General features: G+C 43.2%; 1 protein-coding gene across 8 annotated transcripts in view; it reads right to left on the reverse strand.

Moving 5' to 3' along the window:
- The window catches only part of ERC1 (ELKS/RAB6-interacting/CAST family member 1), a 593,813-nt gene that overhangs the window by 413,891 nt on the left and 163,583 nt on the right, over nucleotides 1–16,339 (reverse strand). For 5 of the 8 annotated variants that reach the window (XM_030543051.1, XM_030543046.1, XM_030543042.1 and 2 more), the window contains exons 5-6: nucleotides 9,553–9,708; nucleotides 4,770–4,937 (exon numbers count right to left, since the gene is read on the reverse strand). In XM_030543051.1, coding sequence (XP_030398911.1) covers nucleotides 4,770–4,937; nucleotides 9,553–9,708 — 324 coding nt within the window. Of the gene's footprint in view, nucleotides 1–4,769; nucleotides 4,938–7,753; nucleotides 7,838–9,552; nucleotides 9,709–16,339 lie in introns of all 8 variants that reach the window. The other 3 variants (XM_030543036.1, XM_030543041.1, XM_030543039.1) reach the window with 1 other exon arrangement.

Here is a 16,339-nt window from a genome sequence, read left to right on the forward strand (position 1 = left end):
GCAGCAGGCTGAGCGGGGCCGACGGCTGAGACCCCGGCAGGCCGCAGAGTGCCATTAAAAATCCTGCCCAGCCCAGCTCACTCTTCTCCACCCCCCCGCCTACCACTCTCTCTGGCGGGGACAGGGGGCAGAAGCAAGCTTGGTCCTGCCAGTTGCTGCTGTAGGGCAGGCTCCACTGGCAGCCAAGTTTCCCCCTCCCCCGCCTCTTCCCCCCAGCATGCTGCATCGTGCCCCACCTCCTCTCCCTCCCTGCTGCCGATGACCCTTGCGAGGGACGGGAGAAGACGTGCCCCAGTGCCCTTGCTGCTCAGACCAGGAGGGAGGCGGAGAAGAGGCAGGAGCGGGGCTTTGGGAAAAGGGGGTGGAATCAGGGTGTATCCCTCCAGCCCCCTGCCATGAGCCGCTCAGGGCAGGGAGCTGGGGGCAACCCCCAATCCCAGCCCACTCCCTAGCCCTCTGCCCTGACCCCTGCACCCCTCCACAACCCCAGCCCTGACTCTGGCACTCCCCCCCATACCCAGCCTCCTCACACCCCATGCCTTGACTCCTGCATCCCCCCTTACACGCCCCGCTCCCTGAGCACCAAACGGGAACTCCTGCACACACAGACCCACATTCTCACCTGCACCCCTCGCACCAAATGGGAACTGCCCAGGTAAGCGCTTCACACTCAAACCTCCTGCCCCAACCCTGAGCCCCCTCCCTCATTCTAGCTCTTGCCCCGACCCTGCATCCCAACTACCAGCCTGTTCCTTCACCCCCAGCTCTGTGCTCAGTGAACCCCCACTCTCAGCTCAGTGCAGAGAGACAGAGGAAGAGAATGGGCCAGAACCAGGGAGAAGGTAGGTACCCACTGTATGTGGGCAGGGCCGGGACCCCAGACAGGCAGGGGGCTGAGCGGGGCCGGGACCCTGGCTGGCAGGAACCAACGGATGGAAGCCCAGACCAGCAGTGGGCTGAGCCACTCAGCCCACCGCTGGTCTGGGGTCCCGGCCCCTGGTCCCACTCAGTCCGCTGCCAGCCTGGGGTTCTGGCTGCTGGCCCCTTGCCAGCCAGGGTCCCGGTCGCAGGCCCCGCTCAGCCCGCTGCCAGCCTAGGTGAATGGAACTCCAGGCCGACAGAGGGCTGAGCAGGCCGGCAACGTAAGATCAGCATTTTAATTTAATTTTAAATGAAGCTTCTTCAACATTTTGAAAACCTTGTTTACTTTACATATAACAGTAGTTTAGTTATATAATATATAGACTTATAGAGACAGACCTTCTAAAAAATGTTAAAATGTATTAGCGCCATGCAAAACCATAAATTAGAGTGAATAAATGAAGACTTGGCACATCACTTCTGAAAAGGTTGCCGACCTCTGGTTTATAGAAACACTAATCGATAATTCTTTGATTTTCACTTTCATGTTCATCTCGCACAGATATTGGGAAACAGCCTGAGAATCATCATCATCTCTTTATGTAGGCCAAACAGATATGAGACTGCAACAACTTTCGCTCAAGAACACCTTGAACTGGGTTTGAACTAGCAGCAAAGACAAAAGCTTTCATACAGCATCCCCAAATCCTAATGTTCTAAAGTTTAAACTGGCACAGCAGAGCTGAATGTATGATCTTTCTGAATCTCCTGAGAAAAGTAAGGTGCTCATGGCTTAGAGAAACAGCCAAATCTGTTCTTGCATTGCACACAGATATTAGACGGTGCCTTGGAGAATACTAGCGCAGGAAAGTTATTTCCAAGCTTTAAATGATTAATATTACAGGTGAGATAATGTAATGTTATCATTCCCCAAATCACAAAAGCTTTAATATTACTGCTGTTACAAGCCCCAACTAAGCTAAGACACAAATATTCTCCCTAATCAGAGTGGATAAAAATAATTTAGAAAATAATTTTAAAAAATATGATTTCTTAAATTTAAATTAAATACATTTTCTTTTAAAAATATATCTGTTTAATATTAAATCTGAAATTATGACAACATACGTTAAGGCCTAAACTTACTATAAAGTTACTTACATCAATTAAAAAAAAATATGCTCCTCAAGTTTTAATGAGTTCAAGTTGTGTTTTTTTTTAAAAAAAAACTGAATCAACAGAAAACATCTTTAATTTTTGAGGTCAACTCAAGCTTTATAAATGTCACAAAGTCATGTACTGCATTAAGAAAGAATCTATATTATTTTCAGTCCTTACTACACAATGCATGTTGGTATTCACATTTTTCCAAATATACGTACTTCAAGGATTTTTTGTACAGAAAGTTTTTGCCTTAATTACTGTTGGTTTCAGTTTAGCTAGCAAAGATAATATTTTCTTTGTTTGGACTAGTTCATTCAAAACTGAGAAACCAACTGAGAGCTGAAAAAGCACGAAAGTTTATTTTCCTCTTCAAATTGGTGAATAAAAAACAGATGGGAGAGGATGAGATCTATTAATTCTAAAAACTTGAAGGATATGGGGCCAATGTTTAAAAAGTATTTATCCTGTTTAGGCACCTAACTCCTATTGACTTCAATGGGAGTAAGACATCTAACCTACTTCAGCACTTTTGAAAATCGAACTAAGTATCTGCATTTTTAGACAACTAAATATCTTTGAAAATCTGGCCCATGGTTACAGGCACAGCAGTTAATTCCCTAACTATAGTTAACACTTCCTTTGTTTAACGTATCAGTTGTTTTTTTAATGCAAAACTTCTTTTTATAACATGTTTTGTTTTCCTCATGCATTTAATACATTTGAAATAGTTTTATTTAAATTAAAACAAATTGAAAATTCTAGCTTTGTGCATTTTTAGCTAAGATCCAATTTCTATCCAAACGCAGCCTGACCGAAATCCCAAGTAAAAAATTATCTAATAAATAAGAAATGAGTCATTCAACATTTTCTAACACAATACAAATGTAGAAATGAAGACTCTGAAAAAAATGTATGTTGAGTTACATATTTGCTTAAATAAATATGTATACATATATTGTATCATCCAAGATAGCAAAAACAAGTATCAAATTTAGTGTAAAGACTATATTTAGTTGTATTTTGGCATGTTTTAATGGTTAAACCAACCAATGAGAATTAACTTTTTTTTTTTTTTGGTGAGGGGTGGCGGAGATAACTAAAAAGTACAAATGTCAAGCAAGATTAAAATCAATTATTTAAATCAAGGTTTGCTTGCTAATTTAAATCGCGATTCTAATTAGTGATTTACATCAATGTGATTTGTATCAATCCACCATGTTCCTAACATATAGGAAAGTTGTCATTCTGCAGCTTCACTCTCTCACAAAAGCTATTATGGAGTACCCACAAATATCCATTGTAAAAAAAACTTTTCTTCTATATGTGCCAATCATAGCCATAAATTTACCAAATACAGCTAATAAAAACATCCCAAATTGGAGGGGAGAAGCACATATAACTCATTTCATAGTCTGTGATATGGAATGTCTGTATCATCATTATCTTACAACTCTTTCACACATACCTCCCCCGACTGAACACAAGCCACTCTTGGCCTATTATTGATTTCGCTGTCATGAATGTCAGAAAAACCTTTTCTGATACAATGGCGCCCTCTTTTGGCTCTTTCCCATCACTGTATTTATCCAAGTTACTCAGCTGAAATGCTAGAGCAGGGGTCGGTAATCTTTCAGAAGTGGTGTGCCAAGTCTTCATTTATTCACTCCAATTTAAGGTTTTGCGTGCCAGTAATACATTTTAACATTTTTAGAAGAAGGTCTCTTTCTATAAGTCTATAATATATAACTGAACTATTGTTTTAAGTAAATTAAATACGGTTTTAGAATGTTTAAGAAGCTTCATTTAAAATTAAATTAAAATGCAGAGCCCCCCGGACTGGTGGCCAGGAACCAGCCATTGTGAGTGCCACTGAAAATCAGCTCGCGTGCCGCCTTTGGAACGCATGCCATAAGTTGCCTATCCCTGTGCTAGAGTCACACAGCAATTTATGCCTCTTCTTGAAGAATTTCCAGAAGTAGCAGTTTAATTCCAGTGCTCATTAAACTTTAGAAGTGCAGATGTACACTTTTTTCCCAATATAACACAAGAGTTTAAAAAAGATTTATCAATCCCAAAAGTTCCTAAATTAAGAAAAAAATATTTTCAGAATGTGTGGTTTACTCTCTGAAGCATGGCATGCACGTCTCAGATGTAAACACAAGCTTATGTGCACAAGCTCCACTATGTGCTGACTGTGGTAATGAAACCACAAAAGCAGCCAGCAGAATGCTCTCAGTTCCTCCACCTTAGAGTTATAGAAGATTAGAGTTGGAAGACACCTCAGGTGGTCATCTAGTCCAATCTCCTGCTCAAAGCAGGACTAACACCAACTAAATCATCCCTTTTAGCTATATGATCAGCCATTGCAAACCCCCTCCCCTTTCCTTCAGCCCAGCCATGGCAGATTTCAAGATAGCAACCTGTTCTTAGATACAGCTAATTGCACATTAGTGCAGCATGTATATATATGCATATGCACACACTCTTGTAGAATTCCTTCCCTACTGAATCCCAAATTTCTAATGGGTGAAATGATTTGTTCAGAGCAAGCGACATTAAAACACAGCCACTAATATTGGACATACTGGAATGCAGCAAAACTATCTCCGAGGCAAGAAGGATTTTAATGCCCTGTAGTTCCCTGTAGCAGGAAACAATCAAGAAAAAACACACAACCCTCTCTGGATTTCCTCCCCATTTCCAAAGTCCCAAATAGTCCACATATATAGAAATGTCCATTTCACCTCTGTCTGCAGGATGGCGGCTCTCTGTTCTTTAGCTGTAAGGGATTCTTTCAGCACCTCGATATGCTGCTTGCTGTCAGAGAACTGGTTTGTGAGGGTTTCCAGTTTCGTCTGCAAGGCCAGCAGCTCAGTGTCCTTGCGTGACAGCTCCTGTTTCACCTGACCAATCTGAAGGAGGAAATGAATGTGGGGAAGAGGAAAAAGAAGAGAGGATCGATAGTTAGCAATCTATACCTTTAACACAGCAATAAAAAATTAACATCCATAAAACTACCAATGAAGAGAATGATATTCTAAAGACCAAGTCTTTAGCTGTCTGTAAGCCTAGCAGAAAGGTCTCCACAGAACATCAGGGGAAAAGGAAGGAAGTAAATCCCGTTCAGTTAGCAAAAGGTGTGCATTTAAACAGAGTGAAATCCATGTTCAGCCACCCTATAAGGGACAAAACAAAATCAACTGTTTACTGGGGTAGTCTTTTAATGAAGAGGAAACAGAACTGTACTGGATATGTACATTGCTCTGGTAGTAACAGTGCATTATAAACACTTAAAGAGATTAGATATGTTTAGGTATACCTCTGAGTGATCTCTTAGATGAGTGTTTGCCTTTTGTCACTTGAACTGGTTTTTTCTCCCACCATTTAAGCTCACCAATCCAAATCCATCTCCAGAGAGAACGTCAGTGAAACATATCTTTCATTTTTACATTTGGTAAAACTATCATTTCACCCTTCTTGACGAGAGAAACATCCCTGTATTCGGGCTCACTTTAAGAAAGATTCCCAAGTATAGTGTAAAACTACTAACACCAAAATTGGAACAAATCATACTCAAAAAGTTGCTTTTGGAATTGCCATACAATGAAAATCTCTATCCAGATTTAGAGTCCACTGAAGATGGTGGTAAAATTCCCATGGTTTCAAGAGACGGAGAATCAGATTCTCATCTCAACGAATAATGAGTGAAAAATTTCATCTGCACAGTAGTAAGATAAGATTAAAAACCTAAGTCTAAAAACAACCATCACCCAGGACACCTTTGGAACCAAAGCTGAAGGCAAGCATACATGCTGAAAGATAGGGACTGGTTGAGGCTACAAACTGACACAAATCCAGGCTTATAATTGGAAGTTTCTGGTTTTGCCTCCTCCTCTAAAAAGAGTAATTTAATCTAAGACTAACATTTTGATCGAAGAAGGAGAAACGGGTCTTTATAAAACCAAACATGAACAGAAATGTTTTAGAACAATTTACAAACAACTTCCCCAGCAGTGTTGGAAACCCAAGTCCAAGAGCATGCTAAATACATGCAAACCAGAAAGTGAAGCTGATTATAAACTAAAATGAAACTGACCAGACCAATTTTGTTTTCCAAACTGAGTGAAATACATAACATGAAAAAAGCATAAATCATATTTTTAAAAGAATAAACTATATTTTAAAAACAGTCAGTGTTAATAATCTGAGGTGTTAATAGCAATACAGATGTCTTAAAAATAATCTTTTGAGTCCTTAGATGAAAGTAAGGAAATTTCCTTATATATTGACAATACCCTGTTGATGGATGGATATTTTAAAAATCCTCTTTCTTGGATGCTGTTGAAGTTTTTCTAACCCTTTTCACCTCAGATCTGTGTCCTGGAGTAAAATGGTCTGTAGGGGAGATGAGTGTAGGTGTGTAGAAATTGGTGAGAGTCTAAAATTTCTTTCTCCATTTTTTAATGGAGAAACTGGAGAGAAGTTAAAGAGAATTTCATTTAGAGGACTATTAAATGGTAAGTCATTAACTTAATTCTGACTTTAATGTTCATCTTACACTAGATGCTAGACACCTTAGTTCTTTCTACTCATAGCAAATACTTCAATAAATAGATCCCTCATTCCATTTAGCAGGGAGGTACCTAAGTGTGAACTGTACCAGTTTCTGCGGTCAGCCTCTCAAACTTTTATTCCTATAGAAAAACAAAAACCAGATGCGTTACCTTGGGTACAGCATAAGAAATGGAAAGTAATTACAGAATTTGGGGCTAGTTCAGTTTTCTTACCGTCTCTCAACCAAAAAAAACCCTATAAGCTTCAGATGGCACAATATTCTCCAATTCAGAGGCAAGACAAATTAGAGTAAAATCACTGGTCAGTTTTGCTTTTGAAAAAAGAGAATTTACTTGGGCTCCACCTGAAGAAGAGAGAATTTAGACCAGATATTTTAACCTGATGAAGCTTTACCTGCATACAGATAGTACACAATATTAATAGTCCTAGGCAATGTCATAAATTAATTGTCCCCAGATGCAAAATTTCAGAATATTGAGCCCCTCCGAGCTATCATGCTCAAGCTCTTTAGGAAGGAATGCAGTGCACACCATTCAAAGCTGCACAGGAAATGAAGGCAGCCTAAAGTGTTCACATCCTTCTGCTCTTGAACACACACTGATCACCCAGAGCATTCACGTACTTTACAGTAAGGAAAAACTTAAATGTATACTGCAGAAATTATATAGGGCCAGATTTTCACAAGTGCACAGATCTCATTTAGGCAACTACATCAAGAATATATTTTCAAGTGTTCAGCAGCTTCCACTGTTACATCTCTGGAGAGATATCTGAAAAAGCTCCACACATGCTGTAGAAAAACTAAGCCCTTATTTTGGTGTCTAAGTAAAACTGCAGCTCTTCTAAAAAATCTTAACTACAACTGTGGGTACTGCGCACTTTTGAAAATCTGTCCCAATATGAAAGAACAAATTATCATCTGGTTGAATCATTCTATTTAAGACAACAAACAGGGTATTCAGAGTGTGTTTTGAACAGTGATGCTACAGATGCCAAGCTGATGTGAACAAGAGGCAGATACAGAGCAGAGCAAACTGGTTAGTTCTACTGTCATGTAAAAGAAGAAAAGTGTAAGCTACCAGAAAGCCACAGACCTAGCAAAGACCCAGTGAATGGCCACTGCACACAAAGAGATGAATCTTACGGCAGAGACCTCGGCCTGGAGACCAGCCACTCTTTTTTTCAGCTCCTCCCCTTGAGCCTCTTTGGCACTTAGCTCTTCCTTCAGTTGCTCTACCTGCCACGACATTGTTATTCTTTTAAATGTTTATCATTTATTGTCTTCTAGTTGACCTGTTTCAGCCATCACAGTGACTAAATGTGACAAAGAACTACAGAGCAAGATCATGACTGGTCACTCATTCCCTCATCCTTGCTGTCATGATCACAGGATTTTAAAGGCAAGAGTTTCATCACTACACTTAAAAATTGACACTACAAACATGATTACAGTTAGATTTATATATTTCAGATCTAGGGTATATTACCCAACCATTTTGAAATTGGAAGCAAGTAGAAAATTGAGACAGAAATAGTGAGAGAAAAATCATTCACTTCAAAGGTGTAAACGAGTAATATGCCAGGAAGCAGCTGTTGACATCAATACAATACATTATTAAAAGGACAATTATGTGCATTTATTAAGCAAGACAAGACAGAGGGATATGAGAAGACGACAGGATTGTGGCTGGACATAAGCCACAAGAGGGATAAGGCTGTTAAATCAACAAAGGGTAGGGAGGAAGTTGTCAGCAGGACAGAAGTGTATGTGATGTATGGAAGAGATCCAGAAATTGATCACAAAGAAATAGGCTCATAAAGTCTGTAAAGGGAGAGGACAAGGTGACATGAGTTTCTAACACAGTGAGAGGGAAATAACTTGATATGGTAAGGCAGTATGAAGGCTTGGAAATTCAAATAGACTTTGCACATGCCTAAAATGTTTCCCCCCCCCCTTTATTTGGTAGTGGTAACTCAACAGGATAAAAAGTACTATTTAAAAAACAGAGACGTTTTTCCTCAGGTGAGTCAATGTACTGAAGTGGTGGGAGCACTAACAAGTCTTATTACCATATACATTTCTGCTTTAGGGGATTGTAATCTTTGTGTTTAACTTTCTCCAACAGGTTAGAACTGTATTGTTTAAACAAATCATTTCATTCCAGGACAAATACAGTGGTGAGCACTCCACAGTATCCAGCAGAAACAAAGTACGAAGTGACCTTAAACTCTACATAGTCCAGCAAGCAGTGTTGATACCAAGCTCTGTGCCAAAGTACCTGTGTTTCTCAATGTCATCCTGCCTTGCAGAACAAACATACTCATAAGTTTGAATGAATCTTGGCATCACTGTTGTAGTAGAATCTGTTCATTTTATGACAACACTATTGGAAGGACAGTGTAATAGAAACCCTTCCACTACAGGTCATACTCAGCCCAGACTTGAAATAAGGCTAAATCTCTTGGTCATGTCACAGTTATCTAAGAGGTCCAAATGGAAGAAATACTTTTCTCCCTCCATAAAGTATGTTTGAAAAGGCTACTAAACTAAGGGCATGTCTACATAAACACCTGTGCCTTAATTAACCTAAACATGCCCTTAATTAACCTAAACTATAAAAGAACTAGATAAGAACTAGAAAAGAACCAAAGATACGCACAAGTCTCAGTTAAGTCAATGGAAGCTGTGAGCGTAAACCTAAAGGCAGAACCTGGCCCACAGTTCTATAATTTTCCTGAAATATTACATTTTCCTTTGTTAAATATTCTAAGGCTAGTCTCGTCATTTCAGAGTAGAATGCAGATGCATCCTCTCCTATATCTCCCAATGCCCGCAGTACAGGGCAGGTCTCAACTCTATCCCTGGATTCGATGATATGAGTAGTACTACTTCTCCCACCTGTTCCCCAAGGCTCAGAGTTCATTATGCTATGATCATTGTTCTCTCATTACCTTGTTTTTCATAAATTTGGAATGACTACGGTACACCTCCATTTGCTTCATTTCCTCCTCACGCTCTTCTGTGCTTAGAGCTCCATTTGACTTCAGCATCTGAATCTCCTCTTCCAAGTCACGGAGGCCACGTTCCATGGAGGAGATTTTTGAGTCCTGAAAAGAGTAACGTGCAGTTATATGTCTCATTAACACACCATAAAAGGAACAATGTATGAGTGCACCAGTGTTGTAATTGCCTCTTGTAGCGAGGCGGTGTGGCTCCCCTCCTCCCCAGGGAGGGTTGAGCCCCGTCAATCACCCCCCAAGGCGGAACCGCTGGGAGGAAGTCCCGCCCCTCAAAGGGTCAGGCAGCGACCCGGAAGGATAAAAGCCGGGCCTCAGCCCTCAGTCAGGCCCTGGCCGCCGGCAGGAGCAGACGTGCCCGCTGACCCTCCTCACCGGGAAGCTGCTGAGGCCCGAGGGAGCTGCCCCGCAGTCGCTACGACGAGGAGCTGCCGGAGCTACCCCGCAGTCGCTACGGCCCCGAGGAGCCGTAGACCTGGTCTGCCGTCCCGGAGGTATTCCCAGACCTACCACCCTGCCCGGACTGGGAGGAGCCCATGGTACTGGACACCCCAACGGACCAGGTAGGAACCAGAGGGGAGGCTGGAAGTAGCCCAGGGGCAGCTGACTACAGTCAGGCTGCAGAAGGCCCTGCGCCTATGTCAGTGTGTTTCGGTCAGGATCTCCCCACTGACCCCCACTAGCGGAGTCAGCCGCTACTAGGGCCCTGGGCTGGAACGCAGAGGAGTGGGTGGGCCTGTGTTCCCCCTGCCACTCGTAACCGGGTGGCAGACTCCCCCACTTCCCGCCTAGTGTCACTGCTCTGCCCTGCTCCAAAGGCCAGAGCTAGCTGAACTGTGTGGTGCTCCGCCCGAGCCAAGGGCTGGGCCCCCCTTGACTTTGCCACTGCTCTGCCCTGCTCCAAAGGCCAGAGCTAACTGAACTGTGTTTGGTGCCCCGCCCGAACCAAGGGCTGGGCCCCCTTTGACTTTGCCACTACTCTGCCCTGCTCCAAAGGCCAGAGCTAACTGAACTGTGTTTGGTGCCCCGCCCGAACCAAGGGCTGGGCCCCCTTTGACTTTGCCACTGCTCTGCCCTGCCTCAAAGGGCCAGAGCCGGTAACGGTAACTGTATTGGTGCCCGCCTGACCCCAGGGCTGGGCCCCTATTATGTAACTGTAGCTGTTCGGTCCCGCATACAGGGCCTGAACCGCCGGAGCGGACTGCGATCCCGAGAGCAGAGGTCCTCGGACGACGAGATGAGGCTGGTGTGGCTCCCCTCCTCCCCAGGGAGGGTTGAGCCCCGGCGCCCCCTCGCCCACACCCCTTAATAAACATTCCCTGAGTAATTACTCTGCACCTGTTTAAACATCATCCCTCTGAGCAGCTAAGACTGGCTGCCTGAGAGGGCACTTTTCTCCAGTTCTCTCCATTCTGCAAGCAAAGGAGTTTAAGCCTGTGAACTAGGTTGTTGTTATGGGTGGTATATGAAGAGAACACTAAGTAAGAGACTGAAATAGTCACTTTGCAGTCCTGAAGTGATATATACCAGGGAAATTATTATGGTGACAGTAATAGAAATAATGATAGCCACAGTATTAGCACAAACAACAGATTCATAGTTACCCTAAGCCACGGATGTGCCACAAGTATAAGAGAAGAGAGCTTGTGAAACAAGTTAGTCTCAGCTTCTACTTACTGATGTGGTTTAGGTGAGAAATGAGGAACACATTAAACACCATAAAGCATGGAACGGATGGACTGATATCAATCTATTCCTGAGTGGATGAAAATGTAGGGGTTGCTGAACTAGTCCAAATCTCTCTCATACTTTTTCAAACATTTCTACGTAGTTAAAAAAATACATACATGTTACAAGTAAGCAATCCAATCTGTTGTCTTTTTCATGCTGTAACAGAATGAACGGAGGTCTTACAATCTACTTGGTTTATTGTTGACATGGCAGACTCAGGGGTTAGAAACAACAAGAAGAAATGGTTACTAACCTATTCTGTAACTGTTGTTCTTCAAGATACGTTGCATATGTCCATTCCATTTCATGTGTGTGCACGCCCAGTGCACAGCTGTCAGATATTTTTCTCTCAGTGGTACCTGTCAGGGTGGTGCATGTGCCCTCTGCTACTGCATGATGGTATAAAGGACAGAGCTGCGCCCAACCTCCTTCAATTCCTTCTTACCAGACAGACTCCAGTAGAGAGAGGAAGGAGGGTGGATTGTGGAATGGATATATGCACCACATTTCAGAGAACATGATAGTAACTGTGTCTTCTTTGACTGACTGCACACGTCCATTCCACTTCAGGTGATTCACATAAGCAGTTCAATCTGGAGGGGGGGATCGGAGTCTACCTGAATAAAGACTGAAGGGCCACACAACAAACTCTGCATCATCTCTAGATTGCTGAGAAACATCATAAGAGGCGGCAAAGGTATGCAAATTTGCAAATGTCCAGAATAGGCATTTGGGGAAGAAGGGCATTTGCAACCTCTACAGCCTTCGATGAATGTGCTAACACTCTCTTTGGAGGGGTTACATTGGCCAAGTCATAGCACAAACATATACAAAAAAAGATCCAGGATGAGTTTCTTTGAAAAGAGTCGGGACCTGCCCTTCATCCAGTTTACAGCTGCCACAACAACAGTGAAGATTATTGGAATTATTTAGTCCTGTCTAGGTAAAACGCCAACACTATCCTAGTCTCCTCCTGACATCTAACATGTGAAGTCTCTCCTCATCCTTATGAGTATGAGGCTTAGGGGAACAAGCTGGTAAACAGGTAGCCTGATTAATATGGAACTGAGACACCACTTTGGTGAGGAACTACAGATGAGGGCACAGGTACAGCTTGTCCTTTTAGAAGACTGCATAAAGAGGTTCAGACACTAGAGCCTGTAATTCATCCACTCTCCTGGTTGATGTAATTGACACAAAAAAGGCTACCTTCATTAAGAGAGGGAGTAATAAACAGGCAGCCAACAGGTCAAATGGAGAACTCATTAGCTTCATTAACAGCAAGTTTAAGTCACATGGATCCTCTACTTGGGGATATAAACAGTTCAACCCTTTAGCAATCTGATTGTCACAGGATTGGAAAAGCTGAGACAGCTGTAAGGTGGACCTTGATGGAACAAATGGGAAGAATCTGCTGTTTCTGGAATATCAAATAGCTCAACACATGATGGATCAGAGCCCAGATAGGGGAAAAACACCATTTTGCTGGGACCAGATGGAGAATCTCTTCCACTCTGTCAGGTAAGTATATCTAGTAGAAGGTTTCCTACTATTTAGAACAACAACTTGAACTCCATTTAAACAAACATCCTCCTGAGGTGTCAGCTACAGAGTATGCAGGTTGCCGAGTGGATGGCCTGAAAATTAGGGTAGAGGAGGTGACCGTGGTCTTGAGAGATCAGATTTGGGTCCAACGGTGACGTTAATGGAATTCTGTTCGAGAAAGTCAGGAGATTGGAAAACCAATGCTGTCAAGGCCAAACTGGAGCTATGAGTATGATTCAGAAGGGCCATACTGTACTAGTGGGGGAATTCTGCACCAAAAAATAAAATTCAGTGCAAAATATTTTAAAATTCCGAATATTTTATTTGCCAAAATAACACAATATAATCAAGCCAGTTTCAATTATCTTGGTAATTTATTTCAAAATATCTGTCAGCAAGTACATCTGTAACAGTACGGACCAACAATAAAGCAGTGTAAAGACTTGGGAGCATAAGGGGTAGCAGAGGAGCTGATGGAGAAGGAAGGAGTCTGGACTGAGCCTGCAGGTTTGTTGGGTGTGGGTGGGAGAAGTATGGAACAGTTTTTTGGGGAAGGGGAAGAGAGGCAGGATTGTTAGGGATTTGGGGAACCTCCCCCATGCAGACCCTGGCTGATCCAAAACCTCTGCCATTCAGTCAGGCACATCTGTCCCTATTCCTGCACCCCCCCCCCATCCCAGTGGGTCCCTGCAGCCTCCTCTCCCCTTCCCATGTGGCCATGTACCCCTACTCACATTCAGACTCTGGCTTAACTCTGTCACCCCACTAGCTTCTGAGCCCACACTCCAGTCTTCTCCCCCCCGCCACTAGCTGTTCTGGACCCGAGTCTGGGAACCCCCAACAGCCGTCTGCCACACTCTGTTCTAATCAGGCTCCATAAGCCAGGTGCTGTGATGAACTTCTTCTGGGGGAAATATGTGCCACTGCATGCATACAGAAAAAATCTCCCCCCTTTCCCACCCTGAAAATACAATCTGCCCCAAAAGTGCTGCAGTTCTACCTTTTGCCCACCAGAGGCCAATGTGGCACCAGAACAGACTGCTGCTGTTCTGGCATCACAGTGGCCTCTGGTGGGCGAAAGACAAAAATGCAGCACTTCTGGGGCAGATTGCATTTTCTATAAAATAAATAAATAAAATAAAATTATGCGGGACACATGAATTCTGTGCATGCGCACTGGCGCAGAAATCCCCCAGGAGTAATACTAGATCAGCTCAACCATCCATCTAGCCCAGTATCTTCTCTTCTGACAGTGGCCAGTGCCAGATGCTTCGGAGGGAATGAACAGAACACAGCTATTGTTGAGTGATTCATCCCATTGTCGAGTCCCAGCTTCTGGGAGTCTGAGATTTAGGGACACCAAGAACATGGCGTTGTGTCCCTGTTCATCTTGGCTAATAGCCATTGAAGGACCTATCCTCTACAAACTTATCTAATTCTTTTTTGAGCCCAATTATGTTTCTTACCTTCACAACATTTCCTGGAAACGAATTCCACAGGTTGACTGAGCACTGTGTGAAGAAGTTCTTCCTTATGTTTGTTTTAAACCTGCTGCCTATTAATTTAATTACATGACCTCTTGTGTTCTTGCATTATGTAAAGGCTTAAACAACACTTCTTTATTCACTTTCCCCACACTATTCTTGATTTTATAAATCTCTATCATATCCCCCATTAGTCGTCTCTTTTCCAAGCTGGATAGTCTCAATCTTTTTAATCTCTCCTCATATGGAAGCTGTTCCATACTCCTCATCATTTCTGTTGCCCTTCTCTGTACCTTTTCCAATTCTAAAAACTGGTTACTAGCCTTTTGTAACTGTTGTTCTTCGAGATGTGTTGCTCATGTCCATTCCATGCTAGTTGTGTGCATACCACGTGCACAGATGCCTGAAATTTTTCCTTAAGTAGTATCCATTAGCCCCCTCTCGAGTCATGTGTATATGCGTCGGTATAAAGGATGCCACAGGCCCCACATCCTCTCAGTTCCTTCTTGCAAGTAACTTCAACAGAGAGGTAGAAGGGCTGATCATAGAATGGACATGAATAGCACATCTTAAAGAACAGCAGTTACAAAAGGTTAATAACCATTTTTTAGTTCTTCAATTCTTGCTCATGTCCATTCCATACTAGGTGACTCACAAGCAGTATTCCGGGAGGTGAGCTCAGAGTTCATGGATATGTTGACTACAATACTGCTCTCCCAAAATGGGCATCATTATGAGCCTGTTGGATGATGGCATAGTGGGAAGCGAAGGTATGAACTGATCACCAGATTGCAGCTCTGCAGATGTCCTGGATTGGTACCTGCGTGAGAAATGCTGTCAGTGAAGTCTAGGCTCTTGTGGAATGAGTGATCACAATGGCCGGAAGCGGAATCTTCGCTTGCTTGTAGAAAGCTCAGATACAAGTAATGTATCAGGATGATATCCTTTAGGATGACACAGGAACCCTCTCATCCTTTCCTCTATTGCTACAAAGAGTTGTGTGGACTTATAGAGAACTTAATCCTCTTGATATGAAAGGTGATGGTCCGCTTAACATCCAATGCATGATGTTCCTCAGCGATCTTGTGAAGTTTTGGAAAGAAGACAGGTAGAAAAACATCCTGGTTGTTGTGGAATTGCAATGCCATCTTTGGTAGGAAGGTGGGATGGGGCTGCAGTTGGACTTTGTCCTTGAAGAATATAGTATAAAGGAGTTCTGACATCAGGGTGTTGATCTAAGAGGCCCTTCTGGCCAAGGTGATCACCACCAAGAAAGTTACCTTCCAAGAGAGAAGCAACAGGGAGCATGATGATAACAGATAGAAGGGAGTCCCCAGGAGCATCAACAGAACGAGATTTAAGTCTCATGGGGGGGGGACTGGTTCGTAAACCTGAGGATAGTCTTTTCAGCCCCTTGAGAAACCTGACCGTCATCTTATGGAAGAACACTGATTCACTGGAGGGTGCAAGGCTGAGATGGCTGCCAAGTGAACCCTTGACAGAGCCAGACCCAGACACTTCAGATGGAGCAGATAGTCCAAGATAGACTGCAGAGAAGAACGGGAGGGAGAGAGGTTCCATTCAGAAGCCCAACAAGTGAAACGTTTCCACATGGCCAGGAAGGTAGCCCTGGTGGAAGGCTTTCTACTACCTAGCAAGACCTGTCGAACATAATCCGAGCAGGCCTGTTCTTCAGGATTCAGCCATGCAGCAACCACGTTGTCAGGTGCAGAGAAGCGAGGCCTGAGTGAAGCAACTGGTCGTGATCTTGTGAAATCAAATCCTGGCAGAGTGGGAGCACGAGTGGAGCTGCCACTGAAAGGTCCAGAAGCATAATGAACCAATGTTGGCGTGGCCACACTTGTGCTATCCGGATAACCTTCACCTTGTCCCATTTGATTTTCAGGAGGACCTTGTGAACCCAAGGGATCGTTGGGAAAGCATACAGTAGGCAGTCTGAC

The sequence above is a fragment of the Gopherus evgoodei genome, chromosome 1, assembly GCF_007399415.2.
Source record: "Gopherus evgoodei ecotype Sinaloan lineage chromosome 1, rGopEvg1_v1.p, whole genome shotgun sequence".
NCBI classification, from domain to species: domain Eukaryota; kingdom Metazoa; phylum Chordata; order Testudines; family Testudinidae; genus Gopherus; species Gopherus evgoodei.